Source organism: Sander lucioperca, chromosome 20 (genome assembly GCF_008315115.2).
Source record: "Sander lucioperca isolate FBNREF2018 chromosome 20, SLUC_FBN_1.2, whole genome shotgun sequence".
NCBI lineage: Eukaryota > Metazoa > Chordata > Actinopteri > Perciformes > Percidae > Sander > Sander lucioperca.
The window spans coordinates 16,569,677-16,583,024 of NC_050192.1; the positions used below are offsets into that span (position 1 = coordinate 16,569,677).

General features: G+C 43.6%; 1 protein-coding gene across 2 annotated transcripts in view; it reads left to right on the top strand.

Annotated features, from left to right (window-relative positions):
* The window catches only part of LOC116053447 (scavenger receptor cysteine-rich type 1 protein M130-like), a 49,589-nt gene extending 42,117 nt beyond the window's left edge, over positions 1 to 7,472 (top strand). The window contains exons 7-9 of one of the 2 annotated variants that reach the window (XM_031304566.2): positions 4,394 to 4,726; positions 5,132 to 5,217; positions 6,220 to 7,471. In XM_031304566.2, the coding sequence (XP_031160426.2) occupies positions 4,394 to 4,726; positions 5,132 to 5,217; positions 6,220 to 6,330 (530 nt within the window). In that variant the 3' untranslated portion in view covers positions 6,331 to 7,471. Of the gene's footprint in view, positions 1 to 4,393; positions 4,727 to 5,131; positions 5,218 to 6,219 lie in introns of both variants that reach the window. The other variant, XM_035995847.1, reaches the window with a different exon arrangement.
* The last annotated feature ends 5,876 nt before the right edge of the window (positions 7,473 to 13,348 follow it).

Below are 13,348 nucleotides of genomic sequence, written 5' to 3' on the forward strand. Positions count from 1 at the left end.
GCAAGTCACGTGCAGTCTCCCTACCCCCTCATAGGCCATATGACGTGTGCGATTGAGCTCCTCCCTGGCACCTCTCCCCCTAAGGGCAGGCTCTACTCCCTCTCTCCCTCAGAAAGAGGAGCCATGAATAAGTACATTGCAGAGTCACTGGCTGCTGGTATCATCCGCCCATCATTGTCCCCTGCTGGTGCTGGCTTCTTTTTCGTTAACCAGCTTTCAACACCCCAACAGGCCACTATGAGTATCTTGTGGTCCCTTTCGGATTGACCAATGCGGCAGCTGTTTTTCAGGCTCTGGTTAATGACGTCTTGAGAGACTTCTTGAGTGTTTTTGTTTACCATGATGACATTTTGTTTTTTTCCTGTTCTCTTGCTGACCATAGGCTCCATGTCAGGCAGGCATCTGGAGAACAAACATTTTGTCAAGGCGGAGAAGTGTGAATTCCACAAGGACTCGGTCTCCTTTTTGGGCTACATTATCTCTCCCTCCCAGGTCCAGATGGACACCTCGAAACTGAAGGCAGTGGTTAACTGGGCCACTCCCTCTTCAAGACAAGAACTCCAGCGTTTCCTGGGCTTCGCAAATTTCTACAGGCGATTCATCAAGAACTACAGTTCTGTGGCTGGCCCTCTCACTGCTCTCACCTCTACCAAGTCCCCTTTCCGATGGCATGAAGGTGCAGAGGAGGCTTTTGCTGAGCTCAAGCGGAAGTTCACTTCAGCCCCTATTCTCATCATTCCCGACCCCACCCTTCAATTTGTGGTTGAGGTGGATGCCTCTGAGTCTGGAGTGGGGGGCGTTCTCTCCCAGAAGTCGCGCAAGGATAACAAGCTACACCCACATGCTTTTTTCTCTCGCCGCCTCTCTTCAGCAGAGAGGAACTATGATATTGGGGATCGGGAGCTACTGGTAGTGAAACTGGCCCTGGAGGAATGGAGGCATTGGCTGGACGGAGCTGATCCTCCTTTCCTGGTCTGGACGGATCACAAGAACCTGGAATATCTCCGAACAGCCAAGCGCCTCAACGCTCGACAAGCCCGGTGGTCCCTCTTTTTCGCGCGGTTCAATTTCTCTCTCTCTTATCGTCCAGGATCCAGAAATGCCAAGTCTGATGCTCTTTCCTGGCAGTTCGCCTCAGCTCAGGACCGGACCTCCGTGGAGACCATCCTCCCTTCTAGGTGCCTGGTGGGAGCTGCCCGAATGGATATAGAGGCCCTAGTACAGGCAGCTCGGGAGCAAGAGCAGGTACCAAGCAAAGAACACCCTACCGCTTGTTTGTGCCTCTCTCTGTCCGATCACAGGTGCTGGAATGGGGGCATAATTCCAGAATTGCCTGCCATCCCGGGACAGCCCGGACCCTGGCATTGGTCGGACAGCGCTTTTGGTGGCCATCCATGAGGAAGGACGTCCAGACCTTTGTGGCAGTCTGTGCCGTCTGCACTAGGAACAAGACGGGTAACAGACCTCCTGCGGGGCTCCTAAGACCTCTCCCCACCCCTCACCTAGTCACAATTTTGTGACTGGGCTCCCCAATTCTGATGGCAATGCATGCATTTTGACTGTGGTGGATCGGTTCTCCAAAGCTGCCCATTTTATTCCCTTGTCTAAGCTACCCTCTGCCAAACAGACTGCTGAGTTACTAGTTTTTCATGTGTTCTACCTGCATGGTCTTCCTTCTGACATAGTATCTGATTGAGGGCCTCAGTTCTCTGCTCAGTTTTGGAAGGCGTTTTGCAAACTGATCGGTGCTTCTCCCAGCTTGTCTTCAGGTTTCCTCCCCCAGACAAATGGACAGACCGAGCAGACGAACCAGAAGCTGGAAGTGGCACTCAGGTGTATGACCTCTCAGGACCCGGCCTCGTGGAGCTCGGCTCTTCCCTGGGTGGAAGCACACAACTCCTTGCCCACCTCAGCCACTGGCCTCTCCCTTTTTGCTGTTTGGGTTATCAGCCCCTCTTGTTTCCCGCCCAAGAGGGGGAGGTTGTAGTCCCCTCGGCCCAGGCGTTTGTGTGTCAGTGCAAGAGGACTTGGTCTTGAGCCAGGGCCCGGCACTTGCACTCTGTAGAGGCCTTTAAGGAACAGGCAGACAGGCATCGTTCGGCTGCTCCAAGGTACAGAGTGGGCCAGAGGGTACTGCTTTCCACTCGCGATCTGCTCCTCCGGTCCCCCTGCCGCAAGTTGAATCCCAGGTTTGTTGGGCCATTCTCCATCTCGAAGGTGATCAACCCCTGTTCAGTTAAACTTGCCTTACCTCGGACTATGCGCCATATTAATCAGACATTCCATGTCTCCCTGGTGAAACCTCTTGTCTCTAGTCCCCTGTCCCCACCCTCCAAACCCCCTCCTTCTCCCAGGGTTGTTGATGGAGGTGAAGTGTTCACGGTGAGCAGTCTCCTGAGCGTACGTCGCTGAGGTAGAGGGCTCCAGTACCTCGTTGACTGGGAAGGCTATGGCCCTGAGGAGCGCAGATGGATCCCTGCCAGTTTCATCGTGGACCACTCCCTGATCGCAGAGTTCCACCAACGCCATCTGGAGGCCCTGGCTGGGACGCCTGGTAGCGTCCGTCAGAGGGTGGTACCGTCACAGCTCGGACCAGAATCCCCTCTTCGTCATGCCTCTGCTGTTCTTGGACTCCAGTCTGGGTTTTCCCTCTATCCTGTCTCCTGGTTGACTACAAGGCAGTTGCCTATCATCAGCGCTTGCACTGCCACACCTGTTGCCATTCTCCCACACCTGTTGCCACTCTCCTCGTCAGCCATAGTTTTTTTAAGCAGTGGCGGGAGGAGCACTCTTTGCCAGATTGTCACATGCCCATATTCTATTGTATTTACCGTTTTTGACCAAAGCCTGTGTTTTTCTGGACTTGGATATTGGACTTAACCTTCTTGGAAACCTTCGCTTGGACCTTGCCTTCCCTTTTTGTCTGCCAATCTGTGTACCGAACTCTGCCTGTTTTTGCCACTTTGGATGTCTGACTGAACCCTGCCTGTACTACTGCCTGTGTTTTTGCCTGCCAAACCTGTGTACCGAATGCTGCCTGTTTTTGCCACTTTGAATATTGGACTGAGCCCTGCCTGTTACCTCTGCTGTGTTTTTTTGCCTTTTTGAGTTAACGCTGCCTACCAAGTGTTCTGCCTGGCTGCCTATTCCTGTGTTTCTTCAATAAAACCTACATAATCTACTCTCTGCCTCCTGAGTCTGCTTTTGGTTCCACAATTTCTTACTGGGCCTCACCGGCCCTGACATCATATAATGCCAACTTTATGTCAAAGGTGTCATTAGGTAAATTATGACACCTTTGATGCTTTGAAGGGTGTGCATAACAGTGGCATGTCACTCTTATGCACAGCCTTCAAATGAAGTGTTACCAAACATACTTATAAAAATGACTTCATTTATTTCATTAATTATTCTCGTGTCTCTGTTCAGAGCCTGATGATGTCAGGTTGTCAGGAGGAGCCAGTAGCTGTGCTGGTACGCCAGAGATGAAACGGGGACAGTGGAGACCAGTGACTGACTGGGATTCTGAATGGGACCAGAAGTTATCATCTGCAGTGTGTAAACGGCTGGGCTGTGGTTCTGCTGTTTCCACAAACATAAGCAACAGCTCTTCAGAAACATTTGTGTGGGGGATCAGTCATTCTTGTATTCAGTCTGATTGGATAGTACGGGAGTGTTTATGGTTAAGGTCCAGGAAAAGCACCAAGAACCTGGAGGTGGTCTGCTCAGGTATGGACAGTGACAGTCACATTCTTAACCTTTACTTTCTTTTGCTAATAAACAAATCCTGTCATCTTATCCGATAGCACGGTCGGGATGGTGTAGACGGCGCATATGGTCGCTGTGAACCATCTGATCATTCATACTGGTTGCGGTCAAAGCAGTTAAAAAGGAAATATTGCCTTAGTTTCAAGATGCTGTTTACTCAAAATTCCTACCCTATTATCTACAGTATGTTATGTAACTTCCAAAATAATAATAATAATAATAAATAAATTTTTAATAATAAAATTTTTTGCCATTTTTCTTGTGGCAGGAGTTGTTTTGTTCTGGTTTAGGAAGACAGTTGGAGAACAATTAGACATAAAACAGGATTTAGGCTTTATAGGGTGGTTCTTTTCTTTGGCAACTTTCATGTTTTTTTCTCTAATGATTTACAGAGTTTTAGGCATTCTTTTATCAAATGTCTTTAAAATAATAGTGTACCCCAGGAACCCCCCCTCCACCCCACCAGGTTAGAGCTGAGCCCCGAATGTTTACAACGTCCGCCCTGGATGAAACACGTTTTACTTTGCTCAGTGTTTATCACTTTAACAAAACAAATAAAGATGATGATGGTAGAATTTTATAATCTTGATATGTGGTCTTCATTTTTCATCCACTGTGTCCACAGATTTGCTGGCTCAGCCAAACATCTCCTTCTCTACCCACATTGACGGGGTTTCTGAGGCCACGCAGCAGGGATTGCGAGTGCTCATGAGCTCTGACTTCACCATCAGCTGCTCCATCCTGCCACAGTACCCAGGAGGCTCCTTCCAGCTCATCTTCAACAACTCCGACCCAGAACAGAAGAACTACACCCTGCCAGCTGTCAATCACTCGGCCCACTTCCTGTTTTCTGCTGCAGACTCCACCCACCGAGGGGAGTACCGCTGTGTTTATCACCTCTATGTTTTCTCCCATAACTTCTCTTCTGAGAGCCGGCCGCTCCATCTCACTCTCGCAGGTAACTTTATAGAGAATCTAAATCAAATGATTGCATGAAATGCATGCATGAAAGTATTATTTGTCTAGATTAGATAAAAATTCATGAGGTGCCAACTGTTTCCATGTATGAAAACACACATCTTGATGTTTCCTGCTGCTGTTCAGAATAATCTCATGAATGAATGAATGGATAAAAGCCATGCAAACTGGGGCTAAGTCTAAAGTTCATATGAAGTTTGATTTAAGGTTGCTGATGTCTGTTTAACTGCATTTTAAATTTGCATTTAGTTGTTTATTAAACTAGATTGTGTTTATTTAAGAACCTGACAATCTGAATCAGCCGGTTTAAACAACTATTTGACTGTATGAAAGCACATTTAGCATTTATGAAAGTCCATCCAGAATGATTGTAAATCTGTTTCAGCCTCTGTAACACATCTGGTCATCAGACTGGTTGTCCTGGTGCTGCTGGTGCTCGTGTCCGGTGCTGCCCTGTTTTGCTATTCCAAGGTACTATACACATACACACAGACTACACACACTATACACTTCTATGTATTAAACTTACGGACATTTCAAATTAAAAGCCTTCCAGTGGCTCATCTCTCTCTTTCCTGGTAGGCTTTTTAATTTAAAAACATCTACAGAAAATGCTGTTTTTCACTCTCATGAAAGCGTACTGTAACATCAGTAGAAGAAAAACAGCGAAGTAGAAGCTATTTTAAATAATAGTGAATAAAAACTGCAATTCATAGGAATGGAAACTGGACACCCGGGTAGATATGCAGATTTTCGGCCCTTTTCCAGCACTCTGCTGTGATGCGCTTCTTCTGTAACTTCTGTCATCTCGGCCACAAATTCCTTGTCCCAGCCCAAGCGGCGCTCCAAAAAATTTGCCGGCACAGAGTTTGACAGAGAGACTGAATAAGTAACGGATATAAAAAAGAAGTAAGATTTTAACTGGCCTCCACGCTGCTTTGTACTGTTCACTAACCCTGTGTTGTAAGAGTAACGTATCTCTTTTGGATAACAAATACCTACATATACCTACGCTCTCCGTCTCTGCAAGATTGGGAATGATTGAGATTTCTCTTGGCACAGCTACCAGAAGACTTCCAACTTTCAGACAGGTTGCTCACGTCACATCTACGTCTTCAAGCTCAGTTGGACGCTGCACAGTAACGCTCAGCCATATAATAGCCTTCACTGGTCGTCCAGAGCAACGGGATCTACTGGTCCATTTATTTTACTGTCTATGCATGTGTCGCCAACAGCGTCAACCCGGTGTGTGACAGTAATAATCCTCCGTGCGGAAACACCGTGAGCGATACAATGTTGGTAATATTAATTAAACGAAGCTTTGAGGCAAAAGGATTTTTAGTAATCAAATTATTCGAGTTACTTGATGAATCGTTTCAGCCCTACTGTTCACTAACCCTGTGTTGTAAGAGTAGCGTATCTCTTTTGGAGAACAAAAAGGTATCTAAGACATTTCCTGTCATGTTTCTCTAGGCCAGAAGAGGGCAGACACCAAGACGAGAGGACAACATGGAGTTGGATTACCTCGGTGGTGCTGACGACTTGCTGGGTGAAGAGGCAGGAGGAGCTCAGGGCACAGAGTAGGATCTCACAGCCAGATGGACAGCTCTGCTCTCAAACAGCCAAATCAGAGCAGTTCAGGTGTGGGATAATATCAGGCATAGCTTTCCTAGAAAAGACCCAGACAGACATACATTGGCAAACTTTTAAACCATTGCAAAGGGGGGAACAATTATAGAATATGATTGTACATTTATGCTTTTATTATTAGAGATTTTTTTCTGCATAGAGAAATATTTGGCACCCCCCCAAAGAAGTTGTAGCCAGCGTCTAAAGGAAAATCACCAGCGCTAATACATCTTTGACTTCCAGCTGTCAACTCCCCTCCCCTTTCTCTCTGATATAGAGGCATCAACATTACATTTAAACAGTCTTATAAGCAGTTGAAAGTTCCTTGTAGTCAATCAACATTTATTTGTATAGCTCTTTTACAGCAACCTACGGGTATCCAAAGTGCTTTACAGAAAAGGACCAAGAATAAAACAACATAACATACAATAAAAAGAATAAAACATAGAAATTGGGGTCAAGTGAACTCAGATTTGTGTTTTCTGTCACATATATAAAGACGTATCCACCATGTATTGGGGCATAAAAATGTATCAGAATGCAGGAAACAATGTGTCTGGCTCTCAGAATTTCCTAGGAGAGGACCCAGAGACTTCCCCCCGCTTAATGTGCCCCCCCCCCAAAAAAAAAAAGCCAGGAAAAACCCTGTACTATTTTCTTATTAAACTCCTGCACTGATGTTTCACAATAAAAGCCTCCCCGTGGCTCATTAGACACAATCCCTCCCTTTCCTGGTGGGTTTTAAGGTGGAAAGAGACACCAAAAATTATTGATGTTGCTTTTGTAACTGATTATAAAGATGATGTGGGGAGGAAAATGTGACATTTTGTTGCATCATATAATCTGCAGAGCCAGTCAAAGAAAAGCTGTAGTATGTTAGCCGTTAGCTTGCCTTATTCATGATAATCAAGTACTGTCACATTAGACGACTGTATATGTTTAACTATATTCTTTTTTACATGATGAAAACAAGATGTGAGGAGTGGTGATGAAGTTAAGAAAGCTGATTATGTCATTGTTAATGTGTTGCTTGAAATAATTGTCGGACATCATTTTAGGTCTTCAAAGTTTTCACACAGACTGATCTCAATAAGTGGCGTATGTATGACACGCCAATTCGTATGCCATTATTGACGTGTTATCAAGACGCATACTCGCTTTTTAGTGTGTTTATCAACGCCATTTGGCCTCCATTGACTTACATTACCTTGTGATTGCGTGTGAATTTACGCCATAGCGAGTAGTATGAAAGCCCGAAAATCCGCATAGGGAGGTTGGATGGGGGGGTGGATGGGTCAAACAACACAGGACTTTCACCCAGGAGACTGGGGATTGTGTCCCGCGTATCACGTTTCCTAAACCCAACCGTAGCTTTCTTCTTTTCGTAAACCCAACCTGTCCGCTGTGATGCTAATTGCTCAAGTCGTCTTTCCTGCTCCGTCTCTGTGTCACTCTTACACTGTTGCCCCTGGCAACGGATCCCAAAATGTTGGGCGGGCTCAGACACCTCCCAAATCGTCACATGACAGCAAACACCTCCCAAATCGTCACGTGACAGCAAGCTCAATACGGCGTAGACATACACGCGGATAGCTCAAAATGCGTACAGATAACACGCCACTTGGCTTTAGAAAGTGGCGTGTATGTTTACGCAAAGTCATGATGTCACGTTGTTTCAGAGGAATTTTCACATTTTGTGTAAATAGTTACACAGCTGTAAAATAAAAGTACAAACACATTTGATTCTAGGTTAATGTTTCTGAACTGTTAATATGTACTTTTTATAATGTATCCCAATAAATGAAGTTTGCATTAACTGGAGTGTGTGGATGACTTTTATGTAGTGAGGGGTGACTGGTTGGTCGTGTTTCTGGATTTTACTGGATAGTTTCTTTTCCCGCCTTTGGCCACCTCTCGGTTAAAAGGAGAAGTCTCCACTTTGCTGAGGAAAAACAAACACACATTATTGACAGGGACAATGCAGACTGAAACAATAAAAAAAAGAATGAAAGCAGACAATTCAAACAGTTTCAGACAAACGGACGAATGCTGTGACAACAGGACCTAAGTTAAAGTCATTTTGCCATAATTGATTTCTCGTCCACTTTGGAGCAGTGGAGCAAGCTGCAAACACAACAACTGACATTTTATCACCTCAGAGTTTTTATGGAGAAAACGTTTCACCTGTAGATTTCCAGCAGACACAAGACATGCTTTTGGCAATGGACGTCCAATATCCACTCTCCTTTTAGCTTTCCTCACCAGCTTATCTCTTAGGCCTCCTGCACAATGCCTGCGTGGCGTGAGCGTGTCAGCTGCGTGGCGTGTCCGTTTTTATTTCGACTCCCATGTTAACAGGTTCTAACCTGTTTACAGTTTACTGTAACTTAACTGTTTACTGTTTTTTAACCTGCTTGTACACTGCCTGCGTGAGACGCACGTCTCAGGCGCGGCTCGAGTTGCGCTGAAAACGCGTGCATGCTAGAAATAGGACCGATGCCTATTTTTCACGCAACAAGCGTTTCCAGGCAAAATAGAATACGAAAAGATGTTTATATGTCATTGTGACACGAATACATTTCATAAATGACATGTTGAAAGTCTCTATGTTTTGACATAAATGCAGATATAAATGTAATTTAAAAAAATAATAAATAATTATCGATTTTCAAATATTGCACCTGTCAATACAGAACAAAATATTCTGCAGCCTATTTTGCCGTCAATACTGCCGACGTTGTCTTTGCTGTAATCAAATCAGTATATATTTATGTTTAACATGAAGTATACTACTGCTTGAGCAGCAGCGCGCGTCAGACATGTTTCTGGTGTGCAAAGACATAGAAAACGCCACGCAGCCGCCACGCAACAGAAATGCCACGCTCACGCCACGCAGGCAGTGTGCAAGAGCCCTACCTGTGTCTGTTTGCTCTTTGGTGTGGAGCAGGTTGTGTTCAGGTCGGTCTGACTGAAAAACAGTCGGCTGCTAATGGAAACAAAGTTGATGAGAGCAATGAGATTGAACCAAAACACAGAGCTGAAAGACGGCAAACACAGCTGACTGATAATTCTCTGTGTGTTTGTCACGAGTGAATCCTTTTACATTACATATACAGTACGCATTTGACCCGTTGTTGCTAGAAAAACAAGTTTGTGCAGAATTATTTTTGTACTTACATCTTTTGTGCGTTTTGCACGGTAAGATGCCTTGTAGGTAAGCTAGTAAGTGAGTACAGTTTATTTGATATAGCACTTTGACTAGATACAAATCACAAAGTGCTTCACAATAAAGTGAAATACAATAAATAAAAGACATAAGAATACAAAGGAAAACATAGGTATACAAAATCAGACAGCCATAAAAACCCTTCCCTAACTAAAAGCCTGTTAAAATAAAAAGTCTTTGACTGCTTTTTAACCCTCCTGTTGTCCTCAGGGTCTAAAATTTGACCCATTTTCAAAAAGTTTCTATATCAGAAATTTGGGTTTCCCTTAACCAAATTGTCAACAAAAAAAATCACGTGGATGGCTCCATAAAATGCCCTTCACAAGTAAAATAACTGATCAGTTCACTAGTTTCATTGAATTTGGGTGTTTTATTTAATTTTATAGCATTTGAAGAAAAATAACTGATTAAAGATCACTGAAAAAAAGTGACCGAAATGTAGGGAAAAAAACGTCAAAAAGTGACAAAAAAATTCGGAGAAAGCTTCAAAAACTTGGTCAAAACAACAACAAAAATGTCCAAAAAAAAATCGACAAAGAACTTCAGGAAAAATGACAAAAGTGTTCAATTTTGAGCCAGAAAAACTAAAAGTTGCATGGTCTACGGCACACATGTCAAACTCAAGGTCCGCGGCCCAAATCCGGCTCCTTGCAAATTTTTATCCGGCCCCTATATCAATTTAGATTCACAATACATTTCGGCCCGTCTAGTTTTTGTCACTTTTTACAAAGTTTCTGGGCCTTTTTTCAGCATTTTTGCCGTTTTTGGCATTTTCTTCAACATTTTTGTCTACCATATGAGACCTGCAATTAATACAGTCAAAGATATTTGACTTTTTTCGATGACATAAAAGCATTTAACTCGACATGTCTGGCCCTGGATGTGATCCTGATTTTCCACGGTGGCCCTTAGGGAAGCCGAGTTTGACACCCCTGGTCTACGGGAAGACAACACGAGGGTTAAAAGAATCAACAGAATTTGAACAACATATAGAGATGTTGTTACTTGTTTGCTAAATTAAGATCCTAATGAAGGTGTCATCCGGGTTCTGCAGCAACCTCGTTACGCAACAGTTGATGGCAAGTAAAAGTGCCGATCATCCTATAATTAAATCAAACCAAAATAAATTAAAAGCCTCATTAAAATGGCCAGTATTCAGTAGTTTCCAAGGCACAATACAAATCCAATATTTTCCCAGGGACCCATCCAATCATCAAAAGTTCTTTGAAAAACTGCGACAACAAAAAAAAAATGCACATCTCAAAGGGGAAGATGAGCTTTTCTTATTCTTGACAGGCCGACATTATGGTGATTTTTCCTGAAGGCTGATGATGATATGCAGCGCTGCCTGTCATTAAAACTTCCCTGTCGGGAAATGGAAGCAGCAATTCAGGCAATCTGAAAACATTTATCACCGTCTAACCACGACGAGGCAATTTCAGCTTCTGCATTTAAAACTGACAATCACAATCAGTTGACACAGAAACCGCTGTCAGTGCAGTGAAACATGGCAGCACAAATGAGCCGACAACAAGACGTCACAATTCAAATTTAGGATTGGAACATAAAAGATCTTTGTATGCAGACGTAATCATGTCTATCAAGAAGTCCCATGAATACTGATATTAAACCCTTTGTGGTGCATGTCTGACTTTCACAAGGTCATATGAACACAATGTTGCTTTATAAGAATATAAAGCTTCTTTGGTTTCTATCCAAGACTGAAATGAGAAGAATTCAGTTTTCGACTGTGCTTGTTCCACTCTATGCCACGCCCCTTTATGCCCAGTTTTATTCTTCGTACTGTATGTGTAAAACTCTGGTTTGACCCGTCTTATGTGTAAAGGAAATTTGCTTAAATGGCAACAGGTGACTTTTCTCGATATCGGTCTGCAAACTGAGCATTTCACACACACACACACACACGCACCTACACACACACCCACCCACACACATGAACACCCCCCATCACACACACGTAAACACATACAACCACACACACCCCCACCCACCCACACAGACACCGCCACACGCACGCGCACACACACACACACACACACACACACACACAAATGTACACACACAAGTACACACAAACACCCACACGCACCCACATGTACACCCACACACCTGTACACACACGTACACACACACACACACACACAGCAGTCTGTGCTAAATTTGACAGAGTAACTGTCCCTCAGTGTGTTTTGCAGCCAAACATTTCATTGTTTTAAAAGAAATCATTAGATGTTTTATTCATTTGTTCATCAAACATTTCATTTGTGTAAAAAAAAATCCACTTTCCTTCAGAAAATGTGGCCTATTCCACTACTAGATGTTATTGCTACCAGTCAAGTAGACAGGACCAGCAACATGTTTGGTTTAAATCCCCCTAATCACATAAAGTCATTCTGTCAAAAGAAAAACACAGAGTTCTGCTAAAAAATTACACCTAACACATACACCTTTTCCAAGAAAAATACCTTTTTATTTCATTATAAATCCACATAATTGTATCTATGAAAGCATAAAATCCCCATTTCGCATGTTGTTGTGTTTTTTTCTCCTTATTGTGGTCATTTGTTTCGTTATATTCAAAGTAAATCATGGGTATCAAACCATCGAAGACTGTAAGGTGTATGTCACATACAAACACAGACACTGTCAAACGGCAAAGAGGGGAAGGGAGGGGACAGGACAGCGCAAGTTCTGCTGGCCATCTTTTAAAACCGCTTAATACATTTAACTATCTCGAGTGCCAGCTTTTTAGTAACAGGAACACTTATGGTCAAGCTCACCAATGTTTCGTACGGGTACAGTTGCTTTCGAGTGCCAAACAAAGCATCAGAATTCGCCATCAAACGTAGAGCCGGACGTCTGGCTTTGAATAATTCCTTGCCGGAGTTCCTCAAGGCTCTGTTCTCGGGACACCAAGGTTGTTTTTTTTTTTGTTTTGTTTTTTCCAATACTCCAACATAGAGAGAACCAATCCACCATGGACGCATAACACACTGATTATTTCAACATTACCTATGTCATTCGGAGCCAAAAGAGTTAGATTGGTAATACTGGAGAGTATACTATTCATTTGTTCATGAAAATGAGAGATAAAGAGAGAGTGAGTGAGAGAGAGAGAGAGAGAGAGAGAGAGAGAGAGAGAAAGAGAAAGATAGAGGGGAAAGTGAAGACATAGGATTAAAGTGCCAGAGAAGTTCACCGTTTAGTTTGACAGTTTGTTATTATCGATGCTTTGAGACAAGACGTTGACAATGTGCTTGTATTTCAATCCAAGGCCCAACATGAATTTTCTCTTTGACTGTTGAGAGAGATAATAGAGATGTGTGCTTTTCAAAGTCTGCATATTCTCCCGATATTGTAATAATGCTGTCATAGTACTGTAGTAATCCTTTGGCATATGACTGTATGCTGAGGAAAAGAGAGGAGCGGTGACGCCGAACCAATGACAAAAAAAAAAAAAAAATCATAAAATGGGTTTTCCATAATCCACAGTAATCCGTTCAGCGTATTCCCATAGCATTCAGTGTCCGCATGGATTTTCAACTGTCAAATTCAGAGGCTAAATCCATGCAACACCCTTTAGAGCCAGCCGTCAGATCATTGGATACTTCCTTCAGAAAAGAAGAAGAGATTCCACACTGTGTTCTCACTGATTCCTCTGATCCAAGGTGTCAACCCTCCAGTTAAGCACCGAACCATGAGCAGGGTTCAAAGCCCAGAGCCTGA